Source organism: Hyla sarda, chromosome 3 (assembly GCF_029499605.1).
Source record: "Hyla sarda isolate aHylSar1 chromosome 3, aHylSar1.hap1, whole genome shotgun sequence".
Classification (NCBI taxonomy): domain Eukaryota; kingdom Metazoa; phylum Chordata; class Amphibia; order Anura; family Hylidae; genus Hyla; species Hyla sarda.
The window spans coordinates 34734085-34759179 of NC_079191.1; the positions used below are offsets into that span (position 1 = coordinate 34734085).

The window sequence follows — 25095 nt, forward strand, 5'->3', positions numbered from 1 at the left end:
GCATCGCCAGTCATCTGACACAGAGCGAAGTTCACTCCAGATGTCTGGGGTGCCGCAGCCAGATCGTGGGGGTCCCAAAAGGCGGGACCCCAGTGATCTGACATTTTATTCCCATCCTTTGGATAGGGGATAAGATGTCTAGGAGCGGAGTACCTCTTTAACCTCTTAAGGACGCAGGGCATATGGATACGCCCTGCATCCCGAGTCCTTAAGGACGCAGGGCGTATCCATACGCCCGTGGGAATTCCGGTCCCCACCGCTAGCCGGTTGGGGACCGGAGCCGGATGCCTGCTGAAATCGTTCAGCAGGCATCCCGGCATATCGCCCAGGGGGGTCATTATGCCCCCCCATGTCGGCGATCGCCGCAGATCGCTGGACAATTCAGTCCAGCGATCTGCGGCGATTCCGGGTCAATCGGGTCTCCAGTGACCCGGTGCCCCGGAATTACTGGCTGTTCGGGGCCGTCTCTGACGGCCCCGAACAGCCAGAGCCTGCAGGGGTGAGGTGGCACTGGTGCCACCTCACGATCGCCCTGATTCGTCGGCCGGATTACCGGCCGACCAATCAGGGCGCCTGCTGCGGGTGTCACTCCCGCACCCGCTCCGCCCCTCTTCCGGAGGGCGTGAGCGGGCGCGGGAAGACGACCCTGGGTGCTGGGGACCCCGATCCCCGGCGTCAATGTTGGGATCGGGGCCCCAGGAGCGACGGCGGCGAGGGACAGTCCTGTGATGAAGCAGCAGCAGGAGGTGAGTTACAGCTCCCAACATGAAAAAAGGGCATGCTGGGAGCTGTAGTTATGCAACAGCAGGAGGCAGACCACCACAACTCCCAGCATTCCCTTATGGGCATGCTGGGACTTATGGTTTTGCAACAGCTGGAGGCACATTTTTTCTATGGAAAAGTGTACCTTCAGCTGTTGTATAACTACAACTCCCAGCTTGCACAAACAGCTAAAGTGCATGCTGGGAGTTGTAGTGGTGCATCTGCTGGTTGCATAACTACAACTCCCAGCATGCCCGTTGGCTGTCGGTGACTGCTGAGAGTTGTAGTTTTGCAACAGCTGAAGGCACACTGGTTGTGAAACTTAGAGTTTTTTTTTTACCTAACTCAGTGTTTCACGACCGGTGTGCCTCCAGCTGTTGCAAACTACAACTCCCAGCAGTCACCTTACACCATGCACCGTACATGCTGGGAGTTGTAGTTTTGCAACAGCTGGAGGCACACTGGTTTTGAAACACTGAGTAAGGTCACAAATTCCGTGATACATAACCAGTGTGCCTACAGCTGTTGCAAAACTAAAACTCTCAGCATGTACAGTCTGTCAGCGCATGCTGGGAGTTGTAGTTTTGCAACAGCTGGATGTCCCCCCCAATGTGAATGTACAGGGTACACTCACATGGGCGGAGGCTTACAGTAAGTATCGGGCTGCAAGTTTGAGCTGCAGCAAATTTTCTGCAAAAGCTCAAACTGCCAGCGAGAAACTACTGTGAACCCCCGCCCGTGTGACTGTACCCTAAAAACACTACACTACACTAACAAAAAAAATAAAATAAAAAGTAAAAAAACACTACATATACACATACCCCTACACAGCCCCCCTCCCCTCCCCAATAATAATGAAAAACGTCTGGTACGCCACGGTTTCCAAAACGGAGCCTCCAGCTGTTGCAAAACAACAACTCCCAGTATTGTCGGACAGCCGTTGACTGTCCAGGCATGCTGGGAGTTTTGCAACAGCTGGAGGCACCCTGTTTGGGAATCACTGGCGTAGAATACCCCTATGTCCACCCCTATGCAAGTCCCTAATTTAGGCCTCAAATGCGCATGGCGCTCTCACTTTGGAGCCCTGTCGTATTTCAAGGCAACAGTTAAGGGTCACATATGGGGTATCGCCGTACTCGGGAGAAATTGGGCTTCAAATTTTGGGGGGTATTTTCTGCTTTTACCCTTTTTAAAAATGTAAAGTTTTTGGGAAAAGATGCATTTTAGGTAAAATTTTTTTATTTTTTTTACATATGCAATAGTCGTGAAACGCCTGTGGGGTATTAAGGTTCACTTAACCCCTTGTTACATTCCCCGAGGGCTCTAGTTTCCAAAATGGTATGCCATGTGGGCTTTTTTTGCGGTCCTGGCACCATAGGGGCTTCCTAAATGCGGCATGCCCCCAGAGCAAAATTTGCTTTCAAAAAGCCAAATGTGACTCCTTCTCTTCTGAGACCTGTAGTGCGCCAGCAGAGCACTTTTCACCCCCATATGGGGTGTTTTCTGATTCGGGAGAAATTGGGCTTCAAATTTTGGGGGGTATTTTCTGCTTTAAGCCTTTGTATAAATGTAAATTTTTTGGGAAACCAAGCATTTTAGGTACATTTTTTAATTTTTTTTTACATATGCAAAAGTCGTGAAACACCTGTAGGGTATTAAGGTTCACTTTACCCCTTGTTATGTTCCCTGAGGGGTCTAGTTTCCAAAATGGTATGCCATGTGTTTTTTTTTGCTGTCCTGGCACCATAGGGGCTTCCTAAATGCGGCATGCCCCCAGAGCAAAATTTCCTTCAAAAAAGCCAAATGTGACTCCTTCTCTTCTGAGACCTGTAGTGCGCCAGCAGAGCACTTTTCACCCCCATATGGGGTGTTTTCTGAATCGGGAAAAATTGGGCTTCAAATTTTGGGGGGTATTTTCTGCTATTACTCTTTTTAAAAATGTAAAACTTTAGGGAAACCAAGCATTTTAGGTAAAAAAATTTTTTTTTTTTTTTTACATATGCAAAAGTCGTGAATCACCTGTGGGGTATTAAGGTTCACATTACCCCTTGTTACGTTCCCCGAGGGGTCTAGTTTCCAAAATGGTATGCCATGTGGGGGTTTTTGCTGTTCTGGCACCATAAGGGCTTCCTAAAGGTGACATGCCCCCTAAAAACCATTTGACGCTCCTTCCCTTCTGAGCCCTCTACTGCGCCCGCCGAACAATTAACATAGACATATGAGGTATGTGCTTACTCAAGAGAAATTGGGTTTCAAATACAAGTAAAAATTTTCTCCTTTTTACCCCTTGCAAAAATTGGGTCTACAAGAACATGCGAGTGTAAAAAATGAAGATTGTGAATTTTCTCCTTCACTTTGCTGCTATTCCTGTGAAACCCGTAAAGGGTTAAAATGCTTACTGAATGTCATTTTGAATACTTTCGGGGGTGCAGTTTTTATAATGGGGTCATTTATGGGGTATTTCTAATATGAAGACCCTTCAAATCCACTTCAAACCTGAACTGGTCCCTGAAAAAAAGCGAGTTTCAAAATTTTGTGAAAAATTGCTGCGGAACTTTGAAGCCCTCTGGTGTCTTCCAAAAGTAAAAACTCATCAATTTTATGATGCAAACATAAAGTAGACATATTGTATATGTGAATAAAAAATTTTTTTTTGGGAATATCCATTTTCCTTACAAGCAGAGAGCTTCAAAGTTAGAAAAATGCAAAATTTTCAAATTTTTCATCAAATTTTGGGATTTTTCACCAAGAAAGGATGCAAGTTACCAAAAAATTTTACCACTACGTTAAAGTAGAATATGTCCCGAAAAAACAATCTCGGAGTCAGAATGATAGGTAAAAGCATTCCAGAGTTATTAATGTTTAAAGTGACAGTAGTCAGATTTGCAAAAAATGGCCGAGTCCTTAAGGTGAAAAAGGGCTCAGTCCTTAAGGGGTTAAGCATTACACAGGTCCCCCTGAAAACATTGGGCTAATATAAAGCTATGCTAGGTCCTTCAGGATAAGTTCTTTGTAGCTGTCCTCTGATATGGCTAAAAGTGGGAGTCCTGAAGGAACTGCACCTTCTCCATAGACGGCAGTGGAGGCCTTGTGAACATGGCCTCTCTCTATTTCGGAATACCCCTGTTCACACAGCTTAAAATTTGGGCCTGTGTTTTATTTTGCCCACATATTTTTTGGTCTTCATTGGTAAGAAGACATTTTTTTTTCCTGTAGAAATGTGTACGGTATATAAAATAAAATATGTGGCCGATTCTCCCCTTATGTGAACAGAGCCTTTCTTGTACAGTAATATATAAACATTTAAACACATAAGCACAGGCAGTTTTCTCTTCCTTAAACATCATTTTATAGTCCCCCTTGAATAATTTTCTGAATATAAAATGAATTTCAGTTTTTATTCCATATACCGTATTTTTCGCCATAGAAGACGCTTCGGCATAGAAGACGCACCCAATTTTAAAGCATAGAAATCTAGAAAATAAAGATTCTAAACCAAATACAATGTAAAGTGTAGGACAGTGATCTTCAACCTGCGGACCTTCAGATGTTGCAAAACTACAACTCCCAGCATGCCCGGACAGCCGTTGGCTGTCCGGGCATGCTGGGAGTTGTAGTTTGGCAACATCTGGAGGTCCGCAGGTTGAAGACCACTGGTATAGGAGATAGTACTCACCTGTCCCCGCCGCTCCGGACCCGTCACCGCTCATCACCACTGCCCTGGATGTCGCCTTCCATTGCTGTCGCCGCGTCCCCGTGGTGTCCCCGTCGCTCCGGAACGTCTCTGCTGCCCCGTATCCTCGCTCTCCGTTGCTGCCATCATGCCGCTACTCACACCGCTACGCACACCGCTCCTATTGGATGACGGGACGGCGTGTGCGACGACGTGATGACGACGAAGGAGAGCGCCGGCCATGCAGGGGATCCCGGCACGGAGCGGACACCGAGGAGGCAGGTAATGTCCCTCCCGGTGACATGTAAGCTGTTCGGGACGCCGCGATTTCACCGTGGTGGTCCCGAACAGCCCGACTGAGCAGCCAGGTTAGTGTCACTTTCGCTTCAGACGCGGCGGTCAGCTTTGAACGCCGCGTCTGAAGGGTTAATACAGGGCATCACCGCGATCGGTGATGTCCTGTATTAGTCGCGGGTCCCGGCCGTTGATGGCCGCAGGGACCGCTGCGATAGGACAGGGTTTTAATGTGTATTTGCCGTATAAGACGCACCAACTTTTCCCCCTTAGTTTTGGGGAAGAAAAAGTGCGTCTTATACGGCGAAAAATACAGTACGCTCTTTTTCATTAGAGTTTATTTTTATGCTTGTTTTCACTAGAAATCTCTTTATTTACATTTATTTAAGTGTTAAATAACGTTACAAAGATAATGAGCATCGATGCGGAATATCTGATCTTTCTAGTCATTCCCTTTCTACTTTTATTAGGGTCTTTCCATACAAAGGATTTGTCTTTGGATGGATACAGTCAATGTTTATCCCCTGACTCGCAATATTAAAAATAAATAAATACATAAATAAATAAATAAATAAAAATGCATTATTTATTTTGTTGGAGGTATTCCGTGTTGCAGGGGAGGGATGGGTCTCCCTGGGTCCATGATGGAAGCCATTATAGTTTTATTATTGAAACCGGGTAAAGATCCACTCCAGGCGATCTCCTATAGACCGATATCCCTGTTGTGCTCTGATGTCAAATTACTAGCGAAGGTGCTGGCTAATCGCCTCCTTTCAGTTATAACCTCCTTAATACACAGTGATCAAACTTGTTTCATGCCCGGAAAATCTACCGCAGATAATATTAGAAGGCTATTCTTAAATCTCCAGTTTGAGCCTGACCGGGCGGTTTGTAGTGCAGTGCTCTCACTCGATGCTGCAAAAGCTTTTGACAGTGTCGAGTGGGGTTTCTTATGGAGTGTGATGCATAGGATGGGTTTCGGGGATAGTTTGATTGCATGGGTTCAGTTACTGTATGCTGCCCCTAGCGCCCGCATAAGGGTTAATGGTTTATTGTCTTCACCTTTCCCGTTGGGGCGTGGTACCCGCCAGGGGTGTCCCCTATCCCCTTTCTTGTTCGCTATTGCTATTGAACCATTGGCGATTTTAGTTCGATCCTCCGTGGTATTCAGGGGTTTCTGTTATGGGGAGTTGGAAGAGCGTATCGCTCTTTATGCTGATGATATGCTTCTTTTCCTTGGCGATGTGGCACACTCTCTGCCCCCCTTTGATGACTTTAATTAGAACATATGGTAGTTACTCCGGATTGGCTGTTAACTGGGATAAGTCTGCTTTGCTCCCCCTGGACCCTCTCCCGTCTATGTCTGTTCTTACTGAGGTGGGCCTGCTGTTGTCTCTCAGTTCAAATACTTAGGTGTACATATAACAGCTTCCCCTACGGAGTATATCCGGTTGAATTTGGTTCCATTGCTGGATCATAGTAGGTATCTGCTTGGCGTAGGTTGCCCCTGTCAATGGTGGGAAGGTCGAATTTAGTTAAAATGGTTCTTATGCCTCAGTTTTTGTATATTCTTCACAATACTCCGGTTTGGATTCCGGTGACCTATTTTTGTCGGATCCAATCCTTATATAGAGAGTTCATCTGGAATGGAAAGTCAGCGAGATTCGCTTAGAAACTCTACAGCGTAGTAAGGAGGCGGGAGGTTTGTCTGTCCCCAGTCCTTGGATTTACTTTTTGGCTTCGCAGGTACAGCAATTAAAGGGTTGTGCCCAATATAGCACTATGGGGCGCACTGAAGACTTGGGAAGGTCACCCCTATATATCTGTTAGAAGTGGCTGCACAGACTCGTCCCCCAGACCTTCCTCTTACTTTCCTTCTTATTCGTAAGGTGTGGATGAAATTTAGATCACTCCTGAATTACCCTACGTTTGTAACCTTCTCCCCATTATGGTATAACTCTGATCTACCTGAGATTAATTCTCTGCCTGATGTTCAGGGATGGGTAGCTAGGGGTGTCTTGTATCTTTCGCAGCTATACGACGGACCGGCCCTGAAATCATTTTCCCAACTGCAAGAGGAGTTTGATTTACCACATTCGTTTTTTATAGTTATTTACAACTTAGACATGCTTTGGATACGCAGGCTCGGACTTGTGATTTGACGGTCGGTTCGTCCGGTAAATGGTCTATTTACGTGTACATCCACTAAAGGAGTGATATCAGTACTCTATCGAGCCTTATTGTCTTCTTACCATGACGCATACCCTCTGAATATAAAAGATAGATCGGGAGGTAGATTTGGGGCCTCTGTCGGGCGAGCAATGGGAGCGAATACTGACCATGACCCTGCGATTGGCTGTCTCAGAGGCCCATCGGGTGTCCCAAATCTTTTTATTGCACAGGGTGTATCGTACCCCTGCTTTTTTGCATAAAATTGGTGTCCGTCCGGATTCATGCTGTCCCCGTTGCTCCCTACCAGATGCTCATTTATTACATGTTATGTGGAGCTGTCCCACACTTGGTCAATTTTGGGGTGAGGTGGGACAGCTTATCCAGAGAGTATATGGTTTCCCGTTGACTTGATCGGCGGTGACGTGCATATTGGGCTATTTGGATGGGCTAGATGAAGATAGTGGATTGTATATAGGTATAAGTCGGATTTTATATCAAGCCCGTAAACTAATTGCTCAGAAACTAATTGCTCAGCTCCTCCCACTATTTCTGAACTGATCAATAAGCTTAATCATATTATTAGACTAGAGAAGGGTGTATATCTTAAGAGGAGGACTACCCGTAAGTTTGAGTCCATATGGGGTCCTTGGATAGACACTCCAGGTTTAACGTCTGTGTATTTAAGAAGAACTCCAATGGATGTCCTACTGGGGGGGGGGGTCTCTTTAGGTAGTGTGAAGTCATTCACTCTTTGCCTTACCCTAGTTTGTGTTTGTGTAGGTGCGCTTTTTTGTTATTTTCCAGTATTGCCTGTAGATCACTTGTGTTTCTTAAGGGTCGACCTTCTTGTCTTGGTGTGCTGACCTCTCCAGTGTGCTCTGTCCATGTGTTATTTACCTGTCTTCTAGCTGGTGTTAGACCGGCCGTGTGGTATGATTGTGTTGTCCTCCTATGGGGTTCCTTGCCACTACAAGGCCTTGTTAATTTGGTTAATGATATAGTTTCTTATGCTGACGAAGGGAAGACACGGGGGGGGGGGGGGTGTTTTGTTTTTTCCTGTGGGGGGGAGGGGGCTGGGTGTTGGGTGTGTAAATGTTTTTCTTTTTGTGTGTTGTTATTACTTGAAAAATTTTTAATAAACACTATCTGATTTAAAAAAAAAAATACATTATTTATGCTTGCATCCAAGCATATGGACACAGGAAGAGCCACTGTCAGAAATATTTGGTCCATACATATAGTCAAATAGTAGGAGTCCTCAGACTACCTGTGGTGTAGTCTCCATTTTGTACCATATTCAAAACATTTGGTGGGCACCTACTCAAAGATATTATACTCTTTCTGAAGTGGGAATGATTGTTATTGGGGCCTGTATATATATATATATATATATATAAAAACCAGATACAGGCGCAGCACTCCAACAAAATAAGTGATTTAATGTCTCATGTCAGCATTACAACGTTTCAGCTCCTCCTGGAGCCTTTTTCAAGCATGCTTGAAAAAGGCTCCAGGAGGAGCTGAAACGTTGTAATGCTGACATGAGACATTAAATCACTTATTTTGTTGGAGTGCTGCGCCTGTATCTGGTTTTTATCTTGGATGGACTCTGATCAAGTCCTTTGGGACGCTGGCACCAATTTTTTGGTTGGACTGGATAAGTAGTGCTGCTTTATTTTGGGATTATATATATATATATATATATATATATATATATATATTTGAGAAATGAAGGGCAACGTGTTGGAAACTAAATTAGCCCCCACTGGTAGTTCCATCAGTCCGCAGCCCTAAATAGCAGTAATAAAAACAAGACTTCAGCTCACCACACTGGTAGTAATTGCTACACACTACCCTGACGCTGGAAAGGCCAAAGCATGTCAAATCCACAACTCCACAAATAGAAGATCTAGCTCATGTAGGAATGATCCAAGATTTGTTATTTTAAAGCATACATAGTTTAAAATCCATTCCTTTATAAAAAAAAAAAAAAGTTACTGACGCATTTCAAACAATATGTTCTTAGTCATAGAGTATGGAGTAGGAGTAATGATCACTCCTAATTAATATTGGACCTTTCCCACGTGAGTTGGATCTTCTCTCTTAGTGACAAATATTGTCCTGATGGTGGTCCGGCCGTAAATTATGTTAAGGATACTCTTTTGGGTTACATGGGCTCCATGTTAGGCTATGGCCATATTAAGCATATTCTGCAGGCATATAGGCTTTGTACACCACAAATGTCTTGTGAACATTGCCTTAGATTTTTCAAAAATAGGAAAATAAAAAAAACATGATCCGTCATTAACCTTTCTAAACTTAATGACGTTCCCTCTTGTAATTTCTTCCTCAGTAAATGTGATCCTGAAGGAACGAAAGAGCAGAGACAGCGTCACTTTGGCTTTTCAAGGACCAGAAAAGACTAATGATGCAGTGGTGGAATATGAGGTCATCTACTATGAGAAGGTCAGTGCTACAAGCGTATGTTCATTGTCACACTGGAAATATCAATATAAATTGATTAGTATTTGCTGTTTATTCCTGTAGAATCAGAAGGAGCAAAATTACACAATATTGAAAACAAAGTCTACTTTTATGACTGTGGACGGCCTCAAACCGGGAACCACTTACGTCTTCAGAGTCCGAGCCCACACAGTGGGTGGAAAAGGCATTTATGGGGGAGAAATAGAATTGGAAACAAGTACAGAAGGTAACTAGTATGTTTTTTTACTGAAAGTTTCTTACTGGTCTCTTCTCAACAAGCAATGGCCCATTGCTTGCCATGCTTATCTTCAGCCAATGAAACTGGCCCCTAGACATCTTATCCCCTGTCCAAAGGATAGGGCATAAGATGTTTGATCGTGGGGGTCCTGCCCCTGGGGACCCCTGTGATCTCGGCTGAGGCACACCAGACATCCGGTGCACGGAGTGAACTTCGCTCCATGTCGGATGACTGGCAATGCCAGGCGGAGGCTCGTGACGTCATGGTCATGCCCCACTCTTTACATTATGGCCACACCCCCTCAATGCAAGTCTATGGGAGGGGGCGTGATGCCCCCTCCCATAGATTTGCATTGAGGGGGCATGGCCGTGATGTCAAGAGCAGGGCATCACCATGAAATCACGAACCTCCTATGCTACAACCAATGATCTAAATGAAAATCTGGTGCAGCAGGGAGATCACAGGGGTCTCCAGCGGAAAGACCCTCGCAATCAGACATCTTATCCCCTATCCTTTGGATAGGGGATAAAATGTCTAGGTGCGGAGTACCCCTTTAAGTCTGCAAGGTCTACACCAAAGACTAAAGTTTCTAGGACTTTTTTTTATTGTTGGCCTATGCACAGTTGAGGCCATCAATATCTATTGGTGGGGATCCAACTCATGGCACCCAGAGCTGGTACTATACTTCTTTGCACCCAAGGCAAGACCAACTTCTTGCCACACAATGAACAATACCCTTACACCAAATATTGACTGGATAATACCACTATATACAGAGCAAAACACCATGTACACACCCGATACACTGACTATAGGGACATTTATACCAGCTATACACAGGCTCTGCAAACCATATAAATTATCAAATATAGTTACATGTAATAACTCACAGGTTATGTCTTCTCTGATCAGGGTTCTTCACTTTTCCTTTTCTTCTCCATCTGGCCCAAACCGTCATGAACAGTACACAACAGGTCACAATACGTCTCCACAGAATATGCCAGAAAAATTACACTGCCCCTTTATAGTAGTTTTGTCTCTATGCTGCCCCCATAAAGTAGTCAGGCCCCCTCTGTGCGAGTATATAGTAGTTAAATCTCTCTGTATTAGTATATAATAGTTAGGCAGCTCTGTGGTTGTATATACTGTAGTAGATAAGCCACTTTGTGGTAGTACATAGTAGTTTGACCCCTCTGTGTATACAGTAGCAGTTTGCCTCTTCCATAACAAACAGTACTCACCTGTCATGCTGCCACCATGCTCTCCTCTGTGTCTTCCTGTTTCTCTGGTCTCCCACCGATCCTCTTCTCTCTCATCTTCCGTTGTAGGCAGCATGGGATACAATGCTGTCTATACTGGAAGTCCCGGCAGCTCCGTGCAGTGGCGTTGTTTAACTGAGTGTGCGTCTTATTGGGAAGTCTAGGCAGCTGCCTTGTTTGTCTAATGGCAATGCTGGCCCAGTTGACACCCTCACCATTTCCCACCAGTCAGCTGATTGAATATAATGAGACCAACTGCTATACCAGGTGCAGCCGCTGCCAAATGGTAGAAAGAAAAGGGAAAGCAGCCCTGCACGAGAGCTGGGGCCCCCTAAATCGGCAGAAGTGTTAAAGGTTAAACCTCTGCCAACATGATATTGAGGGTCCACATAAAAATGTTCATGAAACCCCCTTTTAATGTACTACATGTAGCACTCCCATATCCCTTTATATAAAATCCAACATATTCATACAACAGAGGTCCCTGAGCCTTTAGCACAAGGAGCCATTTTCAGAACTTTTCAGAGTCTTTGCCCATCATGTACGGCCTGAATGACCCCATCGCTGCTGTAATAGATGGGATCAATACGGAATAATGACATATTGTCAGCAGATGACTCTGAGCCTTTCCATTATCTTATATATCTCTTAATCTCACATACAGGCCGCAGACTATACAAGGTCTCACCTAGTTTTGCTGATGTTAACCCCCCGAGACCTGATTCCTTTATAATGCTCTAGTATTGGTCTTGTGCATCTCAGTTCAGAATGAGACGCGAAACCTGAAGGTGTCAGACAATGTGATTATACTAGAATGTGCTCGATAATAAGGAGATCTGAGAGGGTGTTAGATTGTAATAAATTGAAGTGCTAGACAGCTAAGAAGGTCTCATTGTGACAGAAGCTTTCTGATGATCTTCTTTTCATTTATTTTATGTCTAGAACCACTGTACCTCTAGCCAAGCATTCTCGGACCCACTTTGCATTTTTGGGTTTGGTATTTTTCCCCTGTCTTTGGGGATTTTGGGGGAAAACTGTTGGTTCCCCAAAACACAGCATGCTGAGTATGGCATTTTTACTTGCAAAAATGCCATAGTTTCAACATATATGGAGGCAAGTAGTAATGCATAGCATCACAATTTACCTCTGCTAGCTGTACAGTATCCAGAGTTGCAAAGCACACCAATGTATACTGTCCCTGCTCGTAGCAGGACTGAGCTTTGCCCACAGCTATACAGCCATGCGCACAGCTCTTTCTGTGAATATATCTCCTGCCCATCAAGAATATACAGTAAAATAGCGATCTGTATAGATTGCTGCTTTACGGTAACTCTTTGCTGGGCTGAGCACTCTGTGGTGGGCCCGCAATGAAAGAGTTAAGTTGGGCTGCTGAGCAGCGGGGGTTAACCCCTTGGGGTTTCCTATACGGCCGGCGGTGGTAAGTAGTGATGCCCTGAAGGCAGTGAAAAAACGTCACATGGTAGAAAAAAATTTTAAAACCCAAGTCAATGTTTTCCAAGCATATGCCGTACAGCTGCCGTGTGGAGAAATATACGTTTGAGTTCTGGGTGGTTCCCTCAGTTACTAATAGTCATTATGCACAACTATTATACTTGATATTCTCTTATTCTCATATCAAAGCAAATTCCATTATTTTTTATCCGGACCTCTGTGGGTTTCCTTCTTCTTTATCCTACACACCTTAGGTTTGCATATTGTTACATTTACAGTACTTTATATGCTCTGGTGTCCATTTATTGGGCTTTCAGTGTTCTTTTGAAAGTTCCATCTCACTTCATCAGCTGTAAGCACGGGTCTGGCTTATATTTTCTTATGACTTTTTAAATTTTTCTGTATGTTTTTAATCGTAGAGTATAGAGCATATTTAATAAAGGCTTCTTTTAAATAATCTATATATATATATATATATATATATATATATATATATATACACACACACAGTATCCATGCACGCCTAATTATCTTCTTTGGCGCTTTGATTTAGTATTGTTGGATTTCCAGGCTATTTTTAGGGTACTTCAATATTGGCAACCTGGATGTGGGTCATTGGTGCGAATGTTCTGAAGCGGAGAATCAATAGGAATAGAAGTGAAACTATAGACATATATGTGCGTAGAATGTTTTTCCCATTTCCCGATTTAGCAGCTATTGTCGTGTTATTGTGTCACAAGTAATAAAACTAATAAAGCAATTTCTTTGTAGAAGAATCCCTTAATGTTTGTTCATACATTCACACAACATGAATTCTCATTTACTAAATTACTCGCCACTTAGAAGACAGACCTTTACAGTGTGCGATTAACCAAATGTTATACACAAACATTTTTTTTATTGGGCTCAATAGTATATTTGTATAATATAATAGTAAAATACTATAAAAATAGTATAATTTAATAATCCAGTAGTATTAAAAAGTACCTCTGATGATTTTATAATTCTCCCAGTTCACTGCCCCCATCATGATAAACCACCCCTGCAAGAGTTTTTCTCCATTGACATCAACATATCATGGAATATAAACATAAAAAAAACATCAAAGACCTCCTGGAATAAAAAACTTGAACTTTCTTCCGCAGAGCGATTAAAATGTACACCCATAGATGCATTAAAACGCTTGGAAACTCCAACACATTTTGAACAACAACTGTTCTTACTCATGGCATAAAGAATAATCCAAAACACATCCCTTAAATTTGCACCTTTATAAAAAGGATGAAGGATATAGGAAGCCCTGCCAACAATAGCTATTTACGTTACCATGAGTAAGAACAGTCAATGTTCAAAACACGTCAGAATTTTGGTTGTGAAGTAAAGTTTCCTTTTTTTTTTTTTTTTTTTATTATTATTATTATTAGTTATTTGGAGCTGGAGGTCCTTTGGTTAATTTTCTGCACATGGATTATGCAGGAACCGGTCTGTAGCTCATTCTTCATGCTGAACAAAGGTGACAGGGTTACACAATAATGAAAGCTGGAAAGGTGGAAAGCTGACTTTTTATATTTTAAAAATATCATAAGGGCTCTGATAGTTTATGGTCGGTGCACTCTTCCTGTTTATTTCATGCTTATTTGTTGAAGACCTCCAGTTTTTACAGGAATAAAAAACGTGAACTTTATCTGGTGGCGCGATTAAAAAGTACACCCATGGATGCGGTATGGAATGGAAAACTCCAATGCATTTCGAACAATAACTCTTCTTACTCATGCCATTAAGAATAATGCAAAACTTATATATTTAAAATTTCCACCTTCATATGAAAGATGAAGGATATAGGAAGTCCTGCCAACAATAGCTATTTAAGTTACTATGAGTAAGAACAGTCAATGTTCAAAACACGTCAGAATTTTTGTTGTGAAATAAAGTTTACATTTTTTAAAAATGTTTTATTATTAGTTATTTGGAACTGGAGGTCCTTTGGGTTAATTTTTTAAACATAGATTATACAGGAACCGGTCTGTAGCTCATTCCTCGTGCTGAACAAAGGTGACAGGTTTCCACAATAATGAATCGTGGGGAAAGCTGACTTTTTTTTATTTAAAATATATCATAAGGGATCTGATAGTTTATGGTTGGTGCACTCTTCCTGTTTATTTTAATCCTTATTGGTCGAAGACCTCCAGTTTTTACAGGAATAAAAAACTTGAACTTTATCTGGTAGCGCGATTTAAAAGTAAACCCATGGATGTGGTATGGAATGGAAAACTCCAACGCGTTTCGAACAATGACTCTTCTTACTCATGGCATTAATATGAATGCAATATATGTATTTTACATTTCCACCTTTATATGAAGGATGAAGGATATAGGAAGTCCTGTCAACAATAGCTACACAAGTACCCATGAATAAGAACAGTTCATGTTCAAAACACGTGCAGATTTTTTTTTTACCTCTTTACGAAATTTTTCATTTCTTCGGAGTTGGAGGTCCTTCAGGTAAATTTTTCTGCACATGGATTATGCAGCAACTGGTCTGTAGCTTATCCCCTGTTCTAAACAAATGTGACTGGCTTCAGCACAGGGGATAAGCTACACTTTTTTTTTTATTTACAATATATCATAGGGCAGTGGTCTCAACCTGTGGCCCTCCAGATGTTGCAAAACTTCAAATCCCAGCATGCCCGGACAGCCTTCGGCTGTCCGGGCATGCTGGGATTTGAAGTTCTGCAACATCTGTAGGGCCACAGTTTGCAACCACTGTCATAGGGGCTCTGTTAGTTTATGTTCAGTGCACCCTATCATTTCCAATTCTTACATTGCACTTGGTGTTGCATTATTGGTAACAGCAGGTGTATTAGAGAGGTGAGAATGTTTTACCAGATGCACCACCTATCAAAATACACGGTCATTACACTTTACCATAATCCCCAATGTAAGCCCCTCATTCCCGGAACAACGAATGTACAAGTGACTTTTTTCTAAACAGGAATTAATGTTCCCAGAGGATCTGTGTAATCTTGTGACATCCGGTATTTAATCCCAAATATAGTCCGATTTGCCGTTATCCACCAAGATTAATGAATTCCCGTAAGGATATTTTGGAAAACATCCACTAATCTCTTCTGCATTATGTCATTTCATGTGTGAACGGAATATATATATACAATGCTCTCGGTCATTAGGAATACACAGGATTACATCATTTAGTTGGGAGCAATTATGACAATTTTTCGCATCATTTTTTACGATCTGTTTTATTTTTTATATGGAAACGACAAACATGTCTACTTTTTTTTACATTTTACAGGATCATGGTATTTACTGGTCTCAGTTCTCAATTTTTTTATTATATATTTTTTATTATTATATTTATATTATATTTTTTTATAATGTATTTTTTTATTATTATATTTATAATATATTTTTTATTCACTTTTTTATTATATATTTTTTATTATTATATTTATATTATATTTTTAATTATGATTTATTATTTTATTTTATTTCTTTTTTTATATACGTTGCTCAATTTTTTTATTATATATTTTTTATTATATTTATATTATATTTATTTTATTATATATTTTTTATTATTATATTTATATAATATTTTTTTATAAAATTTTTTTATAATATATTTTTTATTATTATATTTATATTATATTTTTTATTATGATTTATATATATATATATATTTTTTTTTTTTTAATATACGTGTTTTGTACATTCTTAATCTTACCCCAATCTTAAAGGGGTTATCCACCATAAAGTGATTTTAGTATGTACCTTGCAGACAGTAATGGACATGCTTAGGAAGGATCTGCGCTTGTCTTGGGGCTAAATGGCTATGTTGTGAGATTACCATAACACTGTGGCTAGCTTTATGTGAACTGGTATTTCCTGTTTGAGTTTTCTTCTTCTGCCTAAAAATCCCATAATTCCATTTTCCTCCCTCCCACACATCAGCCACGCCACCCATTGAATCATAAATGAGCTGCATCCATTCAAAAGACCTGTGGTTTTCAATCAGGGTGACTACAGCTGTTGCATTAGTTGCAGATTGATCTCTCTCCCACCAAGCGATCGCTCCACCCATTGAAGCAGACAGGCTCCCTGTCATCAGCTGACTAGTGAGTCTGGTCTCGGCCGCATTGCAACCTGGGAAAAATCTGAGACAACAGTCATTTTGTATGCTGTTAACAATAAATTTTGGGGTGAAAATCACAGAGAATTGTGAGAAAACCGTCACACACAGGTACAGACACTATATTATGAACTACACTAACTTTACAGCCCCTGTAGCATAGTCAAATAAAAAAAATTCCTGGAATACCCCTTGAAATCTAGACTTTGACTATAGATTCCTTATGGTACCACACGCTCACTTTGTGAGTTTTCTCTTGAAATTTTAAAATTCAATTATCTATAATAATAATAATGCTGTATAATACCTGCACACTGGAGATCTGTCCCTCCGAAGATCTTCTTCCATCTTCCGTGAATTGCGCGTTGGAGGCGGGCCTGCCGACTGAATTTGAATATTCGTTATTGCAGTCACTTCAGCGCTCAGTTGGTGCAGCGCTCACATTACCCGCAGCAATGAATATTCATATTGAGCAAGCGGGCCCGCCTCCAACATGCAATTCACAGAAGATGGAAGAAGATTTAACCCATTGACCCCTCATTGGTCTCCTGTTCATCCACACTATAACCCAATGTATTGGGTTTAGTGTGGATGAACAGATGACCATTTTCCTTTAATGCTAAAATAAAGCTGCCATACAGTGTCCAACTAATTCTGTGATATCATGCTAAATAATAACCATTTACAGTATCCAAACAATACCATTCAGTGCCATAGGACACCCACACACTGTTAGTCAATGCTCAAATAAGACTACCATATAGTTCCCAAATAATACTGTCATACAGTGCTAAATAATATGTATGTACAGTATCCATAAGATACTACCATACATCACCTGCACACTGCTATTCAATGCTGAAATAAGACTACCATATAGTTCCCAAATAATACTGTCACACAGTGCTAAATAAGTATGTACAGTATCCATAAGCTTTTACCAAACATCGCCATACATCACCTGCACACTGCTATACAATGCTGAAATAAAACTACCATACAGTGTTGAAATAATGCTGCCATATAATGCTAAATGAAATCTATTACAGTATCCAAACAATACTGCCACATAGTGCAATGTATTACCTATACACATTGCTATTCAGGGCTCAATACTACCGTAATACTTACCTATGTAGTGAGCACATAACACTGCCATATATTGTCTACACTATTCAATGCCCACATAATACTGCCATTATAGAGAAGCGCACGGCAGAAGAGATTGATGTTGAATGAAAATGATTTATAGTCATAAGGAAATGGGGGTCCCTGGGCAACTACCCAATTCTCCCCCCTCAGAAACCATTCATGAGGGTATATCCTCCTCTGCGACCAGTGTACCTAAAATAAGTAATGCCACTAACCATTGCAACTTTTCTTTATTAAAATGATCTGAGGTGTCTCCATGGTTACAGACTACTAACAAACTCGTTGTAGTCTGATCCTGCAGTCCTGCCCCTTCAATTTGCCCCACCGAATGTAGGCTAGCCATAACCGGGAGACAAGTGGAAGGGAACGTGACTGCAAGATCCGACTACATTTGTTTGTAGTCTGTTACCATGGAGAAGAATAGAGATGAGCGAACTAACAGTAAATTCGATTCGTCACGAACTTCTCGGCTCGGCAGTTGATGACTTTTCCTGTATAAATTAGTTCAGCTTTCAGGTGCTCCGGTGGGCTATAAAAGGTGGATACAGTCCTAGGAGACTCTTTCCTAGGAATGTATCCACCTTTTCCAGCCCACGGGAGCACCTGAAAGCTGAACTAATTTATACAGGAAAAGTCATCAACTGCCGAGCCGAGAAGTTCGTGATGAATCGAATTTACTGTAAGTTCGCTCATCTCTAGAGAAGAATATAGTAATTCCACCATGGATAGTAATTCTTACCTCCTGCTGTGTTGTTTTTCTGTTTCAGATATGATCGCCATAACCGATCCTAACCAGATTACTATTTTGGCAATCTCTGTGGCCGGCGGGATCATCCTGCTCATTTTCCTTGTGACCTGTTTCTTTGTCAGTGGAAGGTAAGAAAATATAGGACCCTATAAAAGAACATTTGAAATGCCACTACCCCCATACTGGATTTTCATGCAGATTCGACCAAAGAATTCAACCTTTGTCAGGGATGGAATCTGTAGTAAAATCTGTCATTTTTGCTGCTTATTTGAACATTTCTATAATTGAGGTTTTGAAAATACGATTTACTAACATTGGAAGCAGGAAAACAAGGAGCTCCAGCTCATTTGCAGATCAGTATGCCATCTTTATTCACTGGACGCTACATGGATCACGGGTAAGACAGGATGTGACACGTTTCGGCACGGTGATGGCCTTACTCGTTTGTATGAGTAAGGCCAGCACATTGTCCGAAACGCGTCACATCCTGTCTTACCTGTGATCCATGTAGCGTCCAGTGAATAAAGATGGCATACTGATCTGCAAATGAGCTGGAGCTCCTTGTTTTTCTGCTTCCAAGTTTTCGGGTGCAGTCCGCACCCTGCTCCGTGCTTGTGCCATGGGCTTGGGGTGAGCTGATTCACATATACCTCTTGCAGATTTACTAACATTGTACGGTAGTTTACTGTAGATATTCAGTGGGGAATCCTGTCAGAAAATCTGCAGCAAATTGCGACCATGCCCTAATACAGCGGCTTCTTTGCCTAGTCTTCTGTGCATTGATATTTTCTTATTACATTATGCCTATGGCAATGGCATCCAGCTCTATCATGGCCATCATCAACTGGTCAACCATATCTCTTAGGCTAGGTTCAGACTACGGAATTTGCGACAGAAATTCAGTCGTAAAATTTCCGTCAGAAATTCCGCTTGCTAAAATGTCTAGTGTAGTGAATGGGTTTCCGTTCACAAATTCACACTTCGGAATTTGTGAAGTGGAAAATCCGCTTTGAAAATCCGCTTAGAAATTTCTGCCTGAAGAATGGCGTTGCTCTTTTTTCAGGTGGAAATCCGCGCGGAACACATTGCAGTCTATTGGAGACTGCAGTGTCCGTGCGGTCCTAGCGCCGACTGATTCAGCCGGCGCTGGCCGCACTCGGAATTTTCTGCCAGGAGATTCCGTAGTCTGAACCTAGTCTTAGTTAAAGGGAACGTATCCTATCACATCGCTTTATTCACAACATGAATTCCTGAAATGAAAAAAACATACCGGGGCCCTCAATTTATATTTGTCTTAAAGGGGTACTCCACCCCTAGATATCTTATGTCTGATCGCGGGGGTCCCGCCACTGGGGCAGAGGCTCGTGATGCCCCGCCATCTCACTGCTGCACCCGGCGTTCGTTTAGTCGGAGGCTCGTGACGCCGTAGCCACGTCCCGCTCATGATGTCACGGCCATGCCCCCTCAATGCAAGTCTATGGGAGGGGGCGTGACGCCCGTCACGCCCTCTCCCATAGACTTGCATTGAGGGGGTATGGTCATGAAGTCATGAGCGGTACACGGCTGCGGCATCACGAGCCTCCGACTAAACGAACGGCGGGTGAAGCAGTGAGAAGGCGGGGCATCCCGAGCCTCTGCCCCGCCTCGCCAGTCATCCGGCATGGAGCGAACTTCGGATCAGATGTCTGGGATGCGGCAGCCAAGATCGCATTGAGTCCCCAGCGGCGGGACCCCAGCGATCTGACATCTTATCCCCTATCCTTTGGATAGAGAATAAGACGTCTAAGGGCGGGGTACCCCATTAAAGGGATTTTTATCATCACACTGATATATATTTCTACCACCGTTCTCTATTGTTTGTCTCCTGCAGCATCTAAGTCAAGGTAACCTTGCAGCCATTCCCTATTTGTACTGATTACGCTATTGATTACTGTACACACTATAACGATTGCTGCTTCTTTCTTTATCTTTGCTCTGGTTGCTATCATTGCCTTTCCTGTTCATTCAGCTCTAGTGGTTTATATTGACTCTTACCGGACAAATTGTGGAGTTGCAGGGCAGATATTACCAAATAGGCAGCTGTGTTCTTCCCGATTAAAGGGATTGTCCTGCCTTGCCAAGGTAGTAACCATGCGTCTCTCTAAGGTTATTCCTGGTCCGATACACCCAGATCAGTCAGGATTCGTAAAGGGGAGGTTGATTCATGATAACTTGACACGTGTTCTGGCGAGTATCCAGATGGGCCGCCATCCACTCCGATCCACTCTGTCATTAGATGCCACTAAGGCGTTTGGCAAAGTAGAATGGAGGTTTCTCTGGAAGACATTGGCCAAGTTTGGTTTGGAGGGGGGAAAAGATTATTCAGTGGATTAAACTATTGTATAATAGTCCTAGGGTGCGGATGGTAATTATCGTATTTTTCGCCCTATAGGACGCTCCGACATATAAGACGCACCCAATTTTAAATGAGGAAAATCTAGAATACAATGTAAATTATAGGTCACAGTGATCTTCAACCAGCGGACCTCCAGATGTTGCAAAACTACAACTCCCGGCATGCCAGGAGTTGTAGTTTTGCAACATCTGGAGGTTCGCAGGTTGAAGACCACTGGTATAGGAGGTAATACTCACCTGTCCCCGCCGCTCCGGACCAGTCACCACTTGTCACTGCTGCCCTGGATGTCGCCCTCCATCGCTGTCGCTGCGTCCCCGCGGTGTCCCCGTCGCTCCGGAAAGTCTCTGCTGCCCGGTATCCTCGCTCTCCGTTGCCGCCATCACGTTGCTACGCACGCCGCTCCTATTGGATGACGGGGCGGCGTGCGCAATGACGTGATGACTAGGAAGGAGAGCGCCGGCCATGCAGGGGATCCCGGCACAGAGCAGACACCGAGGAGGCAGGTAAGGTCCCTCCCGGTGCAGCCGGGTTAGTGTCACTTTTGCTTCAGAAGCGGCGGTCAGCTTTGATCGCCGTATCTGAAGGGTTAATACAGGGCATCACCGCGATCGGTGATGTCCTGTATTAGCCACGGGTCCCGGACGTTGACGGCCACAGGGACTGCCGCGATAGGACAGAGTTTTATGTGTATTTGCCGTATAAGACGCACAGACACCCCCCCAGTTTTGGGAAAGAAAAAGTGCATCTTATACGGCAAAAAATACGGTAATGGTAACCTAACTGGGCCTTTTTCTTTGTCTAGGGGAACAAGACAAGGGCGCCCTCTTTCTCCCCTCTTATTTATAAGGTTTATTGAGCCGTTGGCAGCAGCTTTAAGAGCCTCTCCCCAGATTAAAGGGTTTGGGATTAATGGGGAGAATAATAAAATCTCCCTATATGCAGATGATCTGTTCTTGTTCTTGGATAACCCCGAATTGATGTTCCCAATAGTCATGACTCAGGTTAAATATTCTGGCAGGGTTTCAGGAACAGAGGTGAATTGAGAAAAAGTGAATGGAGAAAAATACTGTACTCTCATTACGAGGGGTCTCCATTGTTGGAAGAGGAGAAACCTTAAAATACCTGGGTTTAGAGATAGGTAATGAGAAAAATGCATTTAACGACTTTAATTTAAAACCCCTAGTTAAAAAAAAATAGAAAGAAAAGCTAAAGTTTGGGGTAACCTTCCGCTAGCACAAGCAGATAGAGCAGCATTAAAGGGGTACTCCGATGGAAAAACTTATTTTTTTTTCTTTTTTAAATCAACTGGTGGCAGAAAGTTAAACATATTTGTAAATTACTTCTATTAAAAAATCTTAATCCTTCCAGTACTTATTAGCTGCTGAATGCTGCAGAGGAAATTCCTTTCTTTTTGGAACACTGATGACATCACGACCACAGTGCTCTCTGCTGACATCTCTGTCCATTTTAGCAACCGTGCATAGCAGATGTATGCTAAGGGCAGCATGGTGGCTCAGTGGTTAGCACTGCTGCCTTGCAGTGCTGGGGCCTTGGGTTCAAATCCCACTAAGGACAACAATAAATAAAGACTTTTTATTATTATTATTATAATAATGTCAGCAGAGAGCAGAGTGTTCGTGATGTCAGCAGAGAGCATTCCAAAAAGAAAAGAATTTCCTCTGTAGTATTCAGCAGCTAATAAATACAGGAAGGATTAAGATTTTTTAATAGAAGTAATTTACAAATATGTTTAGCTTTCTGGCACCAGTTGATTTAAAAATGGAAAAAAAAAAGTTTTTCCACCGGAGTACCCCTTTTAAGAAAGATGGTAGCTCTACCACAAGTATTATATATTATTGGAGCATCTCCATTTTGGATACCCCTTTGGTGGTTTATAGGATTGGAGGCAATAATAAACAGGTTACTATGGGATAGAAACCGTGTTAGCATAAAATATGCGAATCTCACCCTTCCAGAAGGGTGGATGGGGGTTGCCCAATTTTAGGTTTTATTTCCTGGCTGCAAAAGCCCAAGATATCAATGAATGGAGGAAGAATCTTATTCTAACTCATATGTTGGATGTTCGTAAAGGCTTATACAACAATCTACCTGAACGGGTGGAAGCCCAACCACAATTATCTATATGAATTGTTATTTGTCTTGATCTTTGTATAGGTAAAAAATTTTGAAAAAGTGAAATCAAGATCTAAATAATATTAAAAATAAATAAAAAAAATAGGATTGTCCTGTAAATTTTTTAAAGGGGTCAGGGTGGTTTCAAAAGATAAAATAAGGGAAACATTCCTGCCTTATGCCCTGTCACTGGGGTAACAATGGGGGCAGGGTCTCTGCTGCTCATTACTTTCTGGTGACATCTGATTTATTTTTTATGGAAACAACAAACAAGTCTACATTTTTTAGAGGACTCTACATTTTACAGGATCATGGTATTTTTCCTTAAATTTTTTTTCATGATATATTTTTTATTATTATATTTATATTATATTTTATTATGATTTATTATTTTATAATATATATATATATATATATATATATATATATATATATATATTTTTTTTTTTTTTATTATTTTTTTTTTTCTATTTAGGTGTTTTGTACATTCTTACCCCAATCTTAAATCTAGACTTTGACTATAGATTCCTTTTGGGACCACACTCAATAAGTATTTTACAGCAGCCTGCACGCTCATTTTGTAAGTTTTCTCTCGAAATTTTAAAATCCACTCTTATATATAATAATAATGCTGTATTATACCTCTGTACAGTAACTGATCAATACTACCATGCAGTGCCATTTATCACCTACACACTGATATTTAATGCTAAAATAAAGTTGCCATACAGTGTCAAAATAATGCTTAAAGCGTACCCGTCAGATCCAACAATAAACTTTGTTTTTAAATATATCACTCAGTACCTAATCCTGACCATGTACATCAAATTTTTATGTGTCTAGCATCTTTATTTATTTTTTTATTACACTTTTAATTTAGCTCACTAGTCAGAATACATCTCAAAGGGAGGGGGTGTGGCCTCACTGTGCAGGTCTCCGCCCCCTCCCTCAGTATTCTGTCTGCTCACATCTCCCCGAGCATTAGCAAAACTACAACTCCCAGCTTGTCCTCACTGACAGTAACGGGACACAGGCTGACAGTGAGAGGATTTTTCCTCCAGGTGTGAGCCCTGCGCTCACAGCTGTCAATCAAGGAAGTGTGTCCATGACATAGGTGATGACGCATGGACACAGCAGGACTAGTATGTCTCCAAGCAGGCAGGGGGGGCAGTTGTTTGATTGTATTTTTTAGTATGAAATACTGAAAATTTTCTAATAAAAGCAATTGCAAAACCTATTGGTTATACATGCTTCACAACATATCAAAAGTTTTTGTATCTGACAGTGCCCATTTAATGAAATCTATGTACCAATACTGCCATATAGTGCAATATATTACCTATACACATTGCTATTCAGTGCTTAATACTAATACCTACCTATGTAGTGGACACATAACACTGCCATATCAATGCCTACATAATACTGCCATTATAGAGCAGCACAGGGCAGAAGAAATTGATGTTGAATGAAAGTGATTTACAGTCATAAGGAAATTGAGTCCCTGGGCAACTACCCAATTCTCCTCCTCTGATAATAATGCTCTATGACCGTAGAGTGACCAACAGTGACCAACCTCAAATAGGGATTGGTTGAGTGGGGAATAGAAAAAAACAAATAAAAATACATTACAATAAAAATCTATCAAAGAAACCCTAACATACAACAGAGAAGACTTGGAAGGGTCCTTGCAAACAGTACATATCAGTGACAGGACTAAAACCACTTAAAGTGGTTATCCAGGAAAAAAAACTTTTTTTTTTATATATATATCTACTGGCTTCAGAAAGTTAAACAGATTTGTAAATTACTTCTATTAAAAAATCTTAATCCTTTCAATACTTATGAGCTTTTGAAGTTGAGTTGTTCTTTTCTGTCTAAGTGCTCTCTGATAACACGTGTCTTGGGAACCGCCCAGTTTAGAAGAGGTTTGCTATGGGGATTTTCTTCTAAACTGGGCGGTTCCCGAGACACGTGTCATCAGAGAGCACTTAGACAGAAAAGAACAACCTTAACTTCAGAATCTCATAAGTACTGAAAGGATTAAGATTTTTTAATAGAAAAAATTTGCAAATCTGTTTAACTTTCTGGAGCCAGTTGATATATATAAAAAAGTTTTTCCCTGGATAAACCCTTTAAACTCAAACATAAACTCAAACAAGTCCTCTAAATAAGCATCTCAC

General features: G+C 41.7%; 1 protein-coding gene across 3 annotated transcripts in view; it reads left to right on the forward strand.

Annotated features, from left to right (window-relative positions):
- The window catches only part of LOC130361268 (ephrin type-A receptor 3-like), a 319464-nt gene that overhangs the window by 166327 nt on the left and 128042 nt on the right, over window positions 1-25095 (forward strand). For all 3 annotated transcript variants that reach the window (XM_056564047.1, XM_056564048.1, XM_056564049.1), the window contains 3 exons: window positions 9255-9367; window positions 9449-9611; window positions 18404-18512. In XM_056564047.1, coding sequence (XP_056420022.1) covers window positions 9255-9367; window positions 9449-9611; window positions 18404-18512 — 385 coding nt within the window. The remainder of the gene's footprint in view (window positions 1-9254; window positions 9368-9448; window positions 9612-18403; window positions 18513-25095) is intronic.